This window comes from Engystomops pustulosus, chromosome 6 (genome assembly GCF_040894005.1).
Source record: "Engystomops pustulosus chromosome 6, aEngPut4.maternal, whole genome shotgun sequence".
Lineage (NCBI taxonomy): Eukaryota > Metazoa > Chordata > Amphibia > Anura > Leptodactylidae > Engystomops > Engystomops pustulosus.
Window position 1 is genome coordinate 188,933,330 of NC_092416.1, and position 13,646 is coordinate 188,946,975.

General features: G+C 49.6%; 1 protein-coding gene across 2 annotated transcripts; it reads left to right on the plus strand.

Annotated features, from left to right (window-relative positions):
• The first annotated feature begins 1,082 nt into the window (after positions 1-1,082).
• LOC140065191 (uncharacterized) lies at positions 1,083-13,317 on the plus strand. Of its 2 annotated transcripts, none has more exons than XM_072112774.1 (5): positions 1,083-1,234; positions 8,252-9,034; positions 9,179-9,223; positions 9,447-9,497; positions 9,695-13,317. In XM_072112774.1, the coding sequence occupies exons 2-5, from the start codon at positions 8,289-8,291 to the stop codon at positions 9,735-9,737; spliced, it is 885 nt and encodes a 294-aa protein (XP_071968875.1). In that variant the 5' UTR covers positions 1,083-1,234; positions 8,252-8,288; the 3' UTR covers positions 9,738-13,317. The 2 variants fall into 2 exon arrangements, with proteins under 2 accessions (XP_071968875.1, XP_071968876.1); XM_072112775.1 differs by having other exon boundaries at positions 9,450-9,497.
• The last annotated feature ends 329 nt before the right edge of the window (positions 13,318-13,646 follow it).

A 13,646-nucleotide genomic window follows, 5' to 3' on the forward strand; every position in this document is an offset into this window, starting at 1 on the left:
GCCTTACTACAGTTTATGGGGCAGTATATGGGGATTTTCCTACTAATTCATTACAATGTGCAAATCACACAATGAAATGGTTAAAACAAGACAGTCTTTGGAAGACCCGAGGCTGTTATGGCAACCAATCGCCGCTCCCCGATGACGTCCCTGTGAGCGACGATCGTTGCCACCGATCGCCCTGTGCCGCCATCTTTTTGAAGCAGCTTCGATTGATGGGATAACACCCGAGATCAGTGTTACCGGTAAGTCTTTCCTGCAATATGCAACAAAGACTTAGGCTACATTCACACTGCCATTGCCCGCCCGTACCGTACTGTAGCGGGCAACGGCAGTGTACGGGGAGAGGAGGAGGAGGTGAGCGCAGCTCCCCCCCCGCCCCTCTACATAGAGATACATGGCGCATGGCGCCGTATTACGGGAAAAGATAGGACATGTCCTATCTTTTTCCCGGGTACGGAGCAGCACGGTGCCGCACGTGTGCTGCACCGTACCGCCCCTCGTAGGGCGCCGCGCGTCCATTGCTGTCTCCAATTCTGTCAGAACCAAATATTTCCAGAAATCCCCATGTAAGCAAGAATAACTTTTTAGTTGATACACACGGCCACCTTCATGCAACTTTGCAGCAAACATCAATAAAATGCAAAAAGTGCATGAAAATTCTAAATTTCCTCTAAAATCTGTACAAATTCAGATACTTATATAAAGAAAATATACTTTCCTAAACCAGTAAGAAGCGAGGAGATCATACAGACCCCACATGTGGATATTCACCGAAATATGCAGCAAAGGGAACGTTACATCCACAGATTCTCCTCTCTCAGGGGCCCTGGGCAAGTAAAAGAGGGAAGTGCTGGGAGACAAATGTCCTGGTCACATTGATCGTCTCCTACTGATCCCAATACATAATAAGGCCAGAAATGTCCTGGTCACTAAGGAGTTAACATGACTGCAGGATGCCACGGAATCTGTGATGTCACGGAATGTTCCGTTGGCTCCTCCCCCTGCATTATGACATCACATATGAGGAGGTATATAAGGAGCTGCAGGACCTGCACACCTCTGAGTGTTGTTGTAGGAGCTGGAGGTAAGTCACTGCTCTCTCCTCCCTTCTCTTCTATCCGCTCTCCTCCTCTTCCGTGATGGAAACTTCTTTACTTTTCATCTTTTGCAGATTGTTGGTTGGTGATTTGGTGATTTGAGTTGAGATAGAGACTGAGCTTGTGATATTGAGGTGAGTACAATGTGTGGGAGCTGTGTATCTACTATGGAGGGGACATTGTTATTCTGGGGGTCCCCCCTTCTCTACATGATTCCTGTATGGGGACACAATTCTATGTATTTCCAGGCAGAGTTGTCATAGTGTCGGTGGTGCGTGTACTGACCTCTGGCCAGAGTAGGACATGATGGTCCCCGGTGCAGCCTTGTCTGTGGGGGAGGCCCATGATCACACAATAGATACTTGGATACCGGTGCTGGGGGGTCATGTGGGGTACATGACATAATTAGCTACACACTATCTGCCCCATATACTAATGAGCTGGAGGAATATCTTTTGTCAATAATATGAATATGTAATATGAGGTACGATCCAGGGAACAACAAAAATGTAAAAATTCACAAAAATGCAAAAATTCACCAACAGTTTTTGTAACCACTTATAGCATGTAATATTACAGGAGTATTGACATCATCAAAAAATACCTACCGTACATACTCGAGTAGTTTATAGTTTAGTTTATACCCTGCTACCCCTTGAAGTATATAGCCTGCCAGCCCCCTGTAGTATATAGCCAGAAAGCCCCCTGTAGTATATAGCCAGCCCCCAGTAGTATATAGCCTGCCAGCCCTCTGTAGTATATAGCCTGCCAGCCACCCGCAGTATATAGCCTGCCTCCTGTAATATATAGCCTGCCAGCCAATTTAGTATATGGACTGACAGCTCCCTGTAGTGTATATCCTGCCAGCCCCTGTAGCATATTGCCTGTCAGCCCCTGTAGTGTATAGCCTGTCAGCCCCTGTAGCATATTGCCTGTCAGCCCCTGTAGTTTATAGCCTGCCAGCCTCCTGTAGTATATAGCCTGCCAGCCTCCTGTAGTATATAGCCTGCCAGTCCTTGTAGTGTATAGCCAGCAAGCCCCTTAGTGTAAAGCCTGCCAGCCCCCTGTAGTATATAGCCTTCCACCCCCCTCTAATATGTAGCCTTCCAGCCCCTGTAGTGTATAGCCTTCAAGCCAATTTAGTATATGGACTGACAGCTCCTGTTGTATATAGCCTGCCAGCCCCTGTAGCATATAGCCTGCCAGCCCCTGTAGCATATAGCCTGCCAGCCCCCTGTAGCATATAGCCTTTCAGCCCCTGTAGGCCAGGCCACGTGCGCTTACGCCAGGCAGCCCATCCACACTGGATCAAGCAGCCAGCATACTCTGGACCAACTTACCCCTGTTGGACCACTAATTATCCCATCAGCTTTTCCTAACAACTTTACCCTACAGTAAATCTTACGGACCTGATGAAGGGGGTAGACCAATTTTATAAACCGAATAAAAACCTCATCAAAACCAAGCAGTTGATATCGGATCCTTTCTAATTTTGGGAAGCGCGTCCTACAACAAACCGGCACTTTCGCCACCCTACCTTTATACACAATTTAGTATATGGACTGACAGCTCCTGTTGTATATAGCCTACAGCCCCTGTAGCATATAGCCTGCCAGCCTCCTGTAGTATATAGCCTGACAGTCCCTGTAGTGTATAGCCAGCCCCTTAGTGTAAAGCCTGCCAGGCCCCTGTAGTATGTAGCCTGCCATCCCCTGTAGTATAAAGCTTACCAGCTCCTTGTAGTACATAGTCTTCCAGCCCCCTCTGGTAAATTGCCTGCCAGCCCCCTCTGGTAAATTGCCTGCCAGCCCCCTGTAGTATATAGCCTTCAAGCGCCTGTAGTATATAGCCTTCCAGCCCCTGTAGTATATAGCCTGCCAGCCCCCTGTAGTATATAGCCTCCCAACCCCCTGTAGTATATAGCCTGCCAACCCCCTATAGTATATAGCCTGCCAGCCCTCTGTAGTATATAGCCTGCCAGCCACCCGCAGTATATAGCCTTCCAGTACCTGTAGTTTATAGCCTGCCTCCTGTAATATATAGCCTGCCAGCCAATTTAGTATATGGACTGACCGCTCCCTGTAGTGTATAGCCTGTCAGCCCCTGTAGCATATTGCCTGTCAGCCCCTGTAGTTTATAGCCTGCCAGCCTCCTGTAGTATATAGCCTGCCAGTCCTTGTAGTGTATAGCCAGCCCCTTAGTGTAAAGCCTGCCAGCCCCCTGTAGTATATAGCCTTCCACCCCCCTCTAATATGTAGCCTTCCAGCCCCTGTAGTGTATAGCCTTCAAGCCAATTTAGTATATGGACTGACAGCTCCTGTTGTATATAGCCTGCCAGCCCCTGTAGCATATAGCCTGCCAGCCCCTGTAGCATATAGCCTGCCAGCCCCCTGTAGCATATAGCCTTTCAGCCCCTGTAGGCCAGGCCACGTGCGCTTACGCCAGGCAGCCCATCCACACTGGATCAAGCAGCCAGCATACTCTGGACCAACTTACCCCTGTTGGACCACTAATTATCCCATCAGCTTTTCCTAACAACTTTACCCTACAGTAAATCTTACGGACCTGATGAAGGGGGTAGACCAATTTTATAAACCGAATAAAAACCTCATCAAAACCAAGCAGTTGATATCGGATCCTTTCTAATTTTGGGAAGCGCGTCCTACAACAAACCGGCACTTTCGCCACCCTACCTTTATACACAATTTAGTATATGGACTGACAGCTCCTGTTGTATATAGCCTACAGCCCCTGTAGCATATAGCCTGCCAGCCTCCTGTAGTATATAGCCTGACAGTCCCTGTAGTGTATAGCCAGCCCCTTAGTGTAAAGCCTGCCAGGCCCCTGTAGTATGTAGCCTGCCATCCCCTGTAGTATAAAGCTTACCAGCTCCTTGTAGTACATAGTCTTCCAGCCCCCTCTGGTAAATTGCCTGCCAGCCCCCTGTAGTATATAGCCTTCAAGCGCCTGTAGTATATAGCCTGCCAGCCCCCTGTAGTATATAGCCTGCCAGCCCCCTGTAGTATATAGCCTGCCAACCCCCTGTAGTATATAGCCTGCCAACCCCCTGTAGTATATAGCCTGCCAACCCCCTGTAGTATATAGCCTGCCAACCCCCTGTAGTATATAGCCTGCCAACCCCCTGTAGTATATAGCCTGCCAACCCCCTGTAGTATATAGCCTGCCAACCCCCTGTAGTATATAGCCTGCCAACCCCCTGTAGTATATAGCCTGCCAACCCCCTATAGTATATAGCCCGCTAGCCCTCTGTAGTATATAGCCTGCCAGCCTCTTTAGTATATAGCCAGCCCCGTGTAGTATATTGCCAATCAGCCCCCTGTAGAATATAGCCTGCCAGCCCCCTCTAGTTTATAGCCAGTCTACCCCCCTGTAGTATATAGCCTGCGAGCCCCTTGCAGTATATAGCCAGCCCCTGTAGTATACAGCCAGCCCCCTGTAGTATATAGCTTGCCAGCCCCTGACCCCCGGAAGCATATAGCCTGCCAGCCCCTGCACCCCTGTAGTGTAAAGCCTGCCACCTGCCTGTAGCATATAGCCTGCCAGCCCCTGCCTCCCCTGTAGTGTATAAATCCTGCCACCCCCTCTAGTATATAGCCTGCCATCCCCTTTAATATATAGCCTGCCAGCCCCCTTTAGTATATAGCCAGCCAGCTCCCTATAGTATATAGCCTGCTAGCTCCCTATAGTATATAGCCTGCTAGCTCCCTATAGTATATAGCCTGCCAGCTTCCTGTAGTATATAGCCGGCCAGCCCCCTGTAGTATATATCCTGCCAGCCCCCTGTAGTATATAGCCTGGCAGCCTCTTAAGTACATTGCCTGCCAGCCCCCTCTAGTATATAGCCAGCCAGCCCCTGTAGTATATAGCCTGGCAGTACATGGTAGTAAATAGCCTGCCAGCCCCCTGCAGTTTATAGCCTGCCAGCCCCTTGTAGTTTATACCCTGCTACCCCTTGAAGTATATAGCCTGCCAGCCCCTGTAGTATAAAGCCTTCCATTCCCTGTAGTATAAAGCCTGCCAGCCCCCTGTAGTATATAGCCTGCCAGCCCCTATATAGTATATATCCGCCAGCCCCTGTAATATATAGCCTGCCAGTCCCCTGTAGTATATAGACAGCCCGCCCCCTGTAGTATATAGCCTGCCCGCCCCCTGTAGTATATAACCAGACAGCCCCTGTAGTATATAGGCTGCCAGCCCCCTACTAGTATATAGCCAGCCCCCTGTAGTATATAGCCAGTCTCCTGTATTATACAGCCTGCCCGCCCCCTGTAGTATATAACCAGCCAGCCCCTGTGGTATATAGCCTGCCAGCCCCCTACTAGTATATAGCCAGCCAGCCTCCTGTATTATACAGCCAGCCCAGCCCCCTGCATTATACAGCCTGACAGCCCCCCTGTATTATACAGCCAGCCAGCCCCCAGTTGTATATAGCCAGCCCCCTGTCATGTATAGCCTGCCAGCCCCCTGTAGTATATAAGCAGCCCCATGTAGTATATTGCCAGCCTCTGTAGTACATAGCCTAACACCCCCTTATAGTATAGCCTGCCAGCCCCCTTTATGATACAGTAAGCCCCTGTAGTATACAACCAGCAAGCGCCCTGTAGTATATAGCCTGCCAGCCCCTTGTAGTATATACCCTCCAAGCCCCTGAAGTATGTAGCGTGGCATCCCCTGTAGTATGTAGCCTTCCTGCCAGCCCCTGCCTCCCCTGTAGTGTATAAATCCTGCCACCCCCTCTAGTATATAGCCTGCCATCCCCTTTAATATATAGCCTGCCAGCCCCCTTTAGTATATAGCCAGCCAGCTCCCTATAGTATATAGCCTGCTAGCTCCCTATAGTATATAGCCTGCCAGCTTCCTGTAGTATATAGCCGGCCAGCCCCCTGTAGTATATATCCTGCCAGCCCCCTGTAGTATATAGCCTGGCAGCCTCTTAAGTACATTGCCTGCCAGCCCCCTCTAGTATATAGCCAGCCAGCCCCTGTAGTATATAGCCTGGCAGTACATGGTAGCAAATAGCCTGCCAGCCCCCTGTAGTTTATAGCCTGCCAGCCCCTTGTAGTTTATACCCTGCTACCCCTTGAAGTATATAGTCTGCCAGCCCCTGTAGTATAAAGCCTTCCATTCCCTGTAGTATAAAGACTGCCAGCCCCCTGTAGTATATAGCCTGCCAGCCCCTATATAGTATATATCCGCCAGCCCCTGTAATATATAGCCTGCCAGTCCCCTGTAGTATATAGCCTGCCCGCCCCCTGTAGTATATAGCCTGCCCGCCCCCTGTAGTATATAGCCTGCCCGCCCCCTGTAGTATATAGCCTGCCCGCCCCCTGTAGTATATAGCCTGCCCGCCCCCTGTAGTATATAGCCTGCCCGCCCCCTGTAGTATATAACCAGACAGCCCCTGTAGTATATAGGCTGCCAGCCCCCTGCAATATATAGCCAGCCCCCTACTAGTATATAGCCAGCCCCCTGTAGTATATAGCCAGTCTCCTGTATTATACAGCCTGCCCGCCCCCTGTAGTATATAACCAGCCAGCCCCTGTGGTATATAGCCTGCCAGCCCCCTACTAGTATATAGCCAGCCAGCCTCCTGTATTATACAGCCAGCCCAGCCCCCTGCATTATACAGCCTGACAGCCCCCCTGTATTATACAGCCAGCCAGCCCCCAGTTGTATATAGCCAGCCCCCTGTCATGTATAGCCTGCCAGCCCCCTGTAGTATATAAGCAGCCCCATGTAGTATATTGCCAGCCTCTGTAGTACATAGCCTAACACCCCCTTATAGTATATACCCAGCCAGCCCCCTGTAGTATATACCCAGCCAGCCCCCTGTAGTATATACCCAGCCAGCCCCCTGTAGTATATAGCCTGCCAGCCCCTTGTAGTATATAGCTTGCCAGCCCCCTGTATGATACAGCCAGCCCCCTGTGGGATATAGGCAGCAACCCCCTGTAGTATATAGCCAGCCCCCTGTAGTATATAGGCAGCTCCATGTAGTATATAGCCAGCCTCTGTAGTATATAGCCTGACACCCCCTGTAGTATATCGCCTGCCTGCCCCTTGTAGTATTTAGACTGCCAACCCCCTGTAGTATATAGCCTGCCAGCCCCCTGTAGTATATAGCCTGCCAGCCCTCTGTAGTATATAGCCTGCCAGCCCCCTTTATGATACAGTAAGCCCCTGTAGTATACAACCAGCAAGCGCCCTGTAGTATATAGCCTGCCAGCCCCTTGTAGTATATACCCTCCAAGCCCCTGAAGTATGTAGCGTGGCATCCCCTGTAGTACGTAGCCTTCCAGCCCCCTGTAATATACAGCCTGCCTGCACCTCCACCACATGTACCGCTCCCAACAGGGGTGGAGCTAGGAGATCGTGAGGAAATTATATATTCAAGGCTGACCAATAGCAGACAAGTCCGTATATTTACATAGCGGGAGAGATTTTCCTATACCAAAGTTATGGGATTATTCGGATTATTCTCCGTATTTTTAATGTGTTACGATCAATGAAAATATAAGATGTTTCCTTTTAAATTTGAGTCCCTATAAGCCCAAACATCATGTGACTGTTTCCCACCAATGAAACAGCAGAAAAGGTAGTGAGGTTTGTACCATGATTAAGTCCTCATTGGATGAAACGTGTCGGGTGCTGTGTCCGGGTGCATACATGTACATACATTCAGCTCTATCATGGATTATAACCATATGGAAGATTTTTTTCCGACTTTAGTTGTTCCCAGTTCTGAGCTGGTACAGAGGGTCCTGGGTGTGTAGGTGTCCCTGGAGGCTGCTGAGACTTCCACACTAATGTCTCATGTTCATCTTCTACATCTGTGGAGGTCATAGGCCATGTTCTGGGCACTCATTGGGGGCATTTATTTTTTATTTTTCTTCCAGTTTTTCTGTAATTTTGAGACACTTTTTGCGCACTGCAATTTTTTGTCCACCAGACATTTGTTTTTGGTCAGTAAGACCAAAGAAGGGACTTGAGACATTTGTAAGAAATGTGACAAAAAGAGATCTGAAGAAAATTTTCCATTTATCACAAGTAATAAATTGATAAATTACTAAAGAAGAAGGAAAAACGACAAAGATAAGATAAATGACCCCCATTTTCTTATTTACTTATAGGGAAGGCGAGGAGGAGTTGGAGTTAGAGAGGAACATCATGGTGGAGAGGATCGATATGGAGGCGGTGGAGCGGTATATGGTGGATGACATCGGAGCAGAGGAGGAGGTGGAGAGGATTATGGACAATATCATCGGAGCGGAGGAGGAGGTGGTGGTGGAGAGGATTATGGAGAATATCATCAGAGCAGAGGAGGAGGTGGTTGCGGAGCGGATTGTGGAGAACATCATTGGAGCAGAGGAGGAGGTGGTGGTGGAGAGGATTATGGAGGACGTCATCGGAGCGGAGGAGGAGGTGGAACGTAAAGGAGAGGAGGAGGAAATGCTGAAGTGGATTTTGGAGCTTGCCATCAGAGCTGCGGAGGAGGAGGAAGAGGATGTTGAGAAGATACTAGAGGATGTCATCAGAGCGGCAGAGGAAGAGGAGGAAGTGGAGCAGAAGGTGGAAGATGTCAGCAGAGCGGCGGAGGAGTTGGAGATGATGGAGGAGGTGGAGGAGAAGCATTTATTGGACGTCATCAGAGAAGCGGAGGAGGAGGGTGAGGAGGTTGAGCACACACTGGATGAAGTCATCAGATCGTCGGAGGAGGTGGAATGGAGAGTGGAGGAGGATGTGGAGCGGGGAGTAGAAGTTGTCATCAAAGAGGAGGAGGTGGAAGAGCTGAATGGAGAGGAAGCCAGCAGTGCAGTGGAGGAGGAAGAGGTGGAGGAGCAGAGAGAGGAGTTTAGCAGAGCGGCAGAGGAGGAGCTGGAAGTAAAAGGTGCACAAGAGGACGTGAGGAGGAGGTGAGTGCGGTCTCCAGAAGTCATATTATGGATATATATAATGATGTCATCTCAATGTCCACAGGACAATCTCATTGCACAGATCCTTATCCTCTCATCACATGGAACTGATTTGTCTTCCTTTTCATTTCTCTTTATGAACAGACGTCGTCGTTGGTGGATCCCAAAGTGTCTCAGGAGGTGTAACATGTGAGTGACCCTTTATCTTCAGTCTACCTACAGCTGTCACTAGGGGGCACTCGGTGCATAATAATTTCTAGGGCTAACAGTCTGCAGAGAGCTCCCCCTAGGGGTGGCAGGGATATGGCTACATGCACTACTCTGGAGGTTTGGGGGTATATGGGCACTAGCATCCTATAAATTGTTACCAATGTAGTAAATGTATTGATAAATAAATTCTGTCTTTCCACAGCAGCCGGGAGGAAAGCAGAGGCAGCAGCGAGAGGAACAGAAGACCTTGCAGGTAAGTACAAGTCTGTGGATCACCTCCTAAACACCTGCTCTCCTAGGCTTAGAGATTATGGTAGAGGTGACCCCACTGGGAGCCCCCTTGTTGTAAATGAGGCCCTCAGTAACCTCCTTCCCCCTGCCAGTCTAGGCCTCTTCACTAGTGCCTGCGGTCACCACAGTCACATTTTACCCTTCTCTTATCTCCTGCAGATTCCTCAGAATTTTCACCTGCTGCTTTAGCGGAGACATTTAAAGATCTGATCAGGAGTGTACACAATACCAGCCACAGATGTAGAGAACCATCTTCATGCAGAAAGGCCCAGCCAAGAAACATCAAGCTTCATTCTAGAGGTCCCAACCAAGACTGGTCTTCATGCTAGAGGTCCCAGCAATGAACCATATTAATTCTCAGGACCTAGATTCATGCTGGAGGTCCAAGCTTCATGCTGGAGTTCCAAGCCCATACCCATCTTTATACTGGAAGAACCAGCCACAAGCCACCTTCATGCTGGAAAACCCATCCACAAACCATATTCATGCTGGAGACCCGGCCTCAAACCATCTTCATATTGGAGACCTGGCCATGACTCAGCTTCCATGCTAGAGGCCAAAGCCAAGACCAATCTTTATACTGGAAGACCCAGGCACAAACCATCTTCAAGATGGAAGACCCGGCCCATGACCCATCTGTATGCTGGAGACCAGGCCACAAATTCTCTTCCTACTGGAGACCTGGACATTACTCAGCTTCATGCTGGAGGTCCAAGCCTCGACCCATCTTAATGCTGGAAGACACGGCCACAAACCATCGTCATGCTGGAGGTCCAAGCCAAGACCCATCTTCCTACTGGGAGACCCAGCCACAAACCAACTTCAAGCTGGAAGACCCAGCCCATGACCCATCTGCATGCTGGAGACTCGTTCAGAAACCATCTTCATACTGGAGACCTGGCCATTACACCCCTTCATGCTGGAGGTCTAAGCAAGACCCATCTTCTTGCTGGAAGACCCAGCCACAAACCATCTTCATACTGGAGACCTGGCCTTGACTCCGCTTCATGCTGGAGGTCTAAGCCAAGACCTATCTTCTTTCTGGAAGACCCAGCCACAAACCATCTTCAGGCTGGGAGACACGGCCATGACCCATCTGCATGCTGGAGACCTGGCCATAAATCATCTTCATACTGGAGACCTAACCTTGACTCCGCTTCATGCTGGAGGTCTAAGCCAAGACCCATCTTCCTGCTGGAAGACCCAGCCACAAACCATCTTCATGCTGGAAGACATGGCCATGAACCATCTGCATGCAAGAGACCCAGTCACAAACCATCTTCATACTGGAGACCGGGCCATATGTCAGCCTCATGCTGGAGGTCCAAACCTAGACCCATCTTCCTGCTGGAAGACACGGCCATGACCCATCTTCTTGCTGGAGACCCGGCCACAAATCATCTTCATACTGGAGATCTGGCCATGACTCAGCTTCTTGCTGGAGGTCCAAGCCTAGTCTCATCTTCCTGCTGGAAGACCCAGCCAAAAACCATCGTCATGCTGGAGGTCTAAGCCAAGACCCATCTTCCTACTGGAAGACCCATCCATAAACCATCTTCATGCTGGGAGCCACGGCCATGAACCATCTGCATGCAAGAGACCCAGTCACAAACCAGCTTCATACTGGAGACCGGGCCATATCTCAGCCTCATGCTGGAGGTCCAAGCCTAGACCCATCTTCCTGCTGGAAGACACGGGCATGACCCATCTTCATGCTGGAGACCCGGCCACAAGTCATTTTGATACTGGAGATCTAGCCACAAACCATAGTCATGCTGGAGGTCCAAGCCAAGACCCATCTTCCTAGTGGAAGACCCAGCCACAAACCAACTTCAAGCTGGAAGACTCGGCCCATGACCCATCTGTATGCTGGAGACCCGGTCACAAACCAACTTCATACTGGAGACCTGGCCATGACTCAGCTTCATACTGGAGGTCCAAGCCAAGAACCATCTTCCTGCTGGAAGACCCAGCCACAAACAATCTTCATGCTGTAAGACACGGCCATGACCTATCTTTATGTTGGAGACCTGGCCACAAATCATCTTCATACTGGAGACCCGGTCACAAACCATCTTCATAGTGGAGACCTGGCCATGACTCAGCTTCATGCTGGAGGTCCAAGCCAAGAACCATCTTCCTGCTGGAAGACCCAGCCACAAACCATCTTCATGCTGTAAGACACGGCCCTGACCCATCTTTATGTTGGAGACCTGGCCACAAATCATCTTCATACTGGAGACCTGGCCATGACTCGGCTTCATGCTGAAGGTCCAAACCAAAACCCATCTTCCTACTGGAAGACCCAGCCACAAACCATCTTCATGCTGGAGGTCCAAGGCCATGACCCATCTTCATGTTGGAGACCTGGCCACAAATCATCTTCATACTGGAGATCTGGCCATTACTCAGCTTCTTGCTGGAGGTCTAAGCCAAGACCCATCTTTATACTGGAAGACCCAGCCACAAACCATCTTCAGGCCGGAAGGTACAGCCATGACCCATCTTCATGTTGGAGAACTGGCCACAAACCATCTTCATACTGGAGACCTGGCCATGACTCAGCTTCATGCTGGAGGTCCAAGCCTAGACCCATCTTCCTGCTGTAGGACCAGCCACAAACCATCTTCATTCTGGAGGTCCAAGCAGAGACCCATCTTTATACTGGAAGACCCAGCCACAAACCATCTTCATGCTGGAGGTCCAAGCCATGACCCATCTTCATGCTGGAAGACCCAGCTACAAATAATCTTCCTACTGGAGTCCTGGCCATGACTCCGCTTCATGCTTAGGGTCCAAGACAAGACTCATCTTCCTGCTGGAAGACCCAGCCACAAACCATCTTCATGCTGGGAGCCACTGCCATGACCCATCTGCATGCTGGAGACCGAACCACAAACCATTTTCCTACTGGAGACCGGGCATGCTGGAGGTGCAAGCCAAGACCCATTTCTATACTGGAAGACCCAGCCACAAACCATCTTCATGCTGGAGACCTGGCCATGACTAAGGTTTCATGCTGGAGGTGCAAGCCAAGACCCATTTTTATACTGGAAGACCTGGCCATGACCCATCTTCATGCTGGAGTTCCAAGCCAAGACCCATCTTCCTGCTGGAAGACCCAACCACAAACCATCTGCATACCAGAAGACCCAGCTATGACCCATCTTCATGCTGGATGTTCTGGCCAAGACCAATCTTTATTCTAGAAGACCTAGCTAAGAACCATCTTCATATGGGCAGCATGGTGGCTCAGTGATTAGCACTACAGCCTTGCAGCTGTCAGATTCCTGGGTTTAAATCCCATCCAGGTCAGCATCTGCAAAGAGTTTGTATGTTCTCTCCATGTTTGCGTGGGTTTCCTCCGGGTCCTCCGGTTTTCCCCACACTCCAAAACATACTGGTCGGTTGAACCTTCTTCATAACAAAGTCCCAGCCATGACCCATCTTCATGGTGGAAAACTAGTGATGAGCAGGTCCAACCTCCAAATTAGAGTCCAAATGGTTGATTGCCTGTTGAGCCATTACTGAGACGAGACAGGCCAACCCATACTGACCATGTGTAATAAAGGCGATTGTGTTTCTTTGGTCAAATCTTGTATTGTCTTCTCTCTTTTAGTGCGGTGTATTTCTGGATGAGGGGATATGGTGTATACCTGGGGCATATTGCTGTATAATACGGTGTATTTCCTACATCCTCACACAGAGCTGTAAGTCTTTTAAAGTGAGGAAAGTAGGAAATAAGGGACAGGGACCTGGCGATGCTGCTGGTGGCTGTACAATGTGGGCAGTAACGCTCAGAGGGGGAAAGATGGAGGGAATAACCGGGCAAAGTGCCCTGGGATGTGGGTTTAGCTGGTGATGGGCTCCAGAAGCCTGTGCACCCATCTTCTCCAATCTGTTCCTTGGGTGGTGGGAAAAAAACCCCAGGTTTCTGGTGATGAATTGCAAGGTTATACGATTTCCATCGTTACCTGGAATAGGTGCATTGATGATGTCATCTTCATTTGGAGGGGAACAAAGGATTCATTAGAAGAATGCATGACGTGCCTTAAAGGGGTTTTCCTCCCATGAAGACAAGTTTCTTGGATGAGATTGTGTGGATGAGATT

Excerpts from the sequence above, each read along its gene's own strand:
- LOC140065191 (XM_072112774.1), top strand. The coding sequence starts at position 8,289 with ATGGTGGAGAGGATCGATATGGAGGCGGTGGAGCGGTATATGGTGGAT. Across the intron at positions 9,035-9,178 it reads CAAGAGGACGTGAGGAGGAG|ACGTCGTCGTTGGTGGATCC; the intron begins GTGAGTGCGGTC and ends CTTTATGAACAG. Across the intron at positions 9,498-9,694 it reads AGGAACAGAAGACCTTGCAG|ATTCCTCAGAATTTTCACCT; the intron begins GTAAGTACAAGT and ends TATCTCCTGCAG.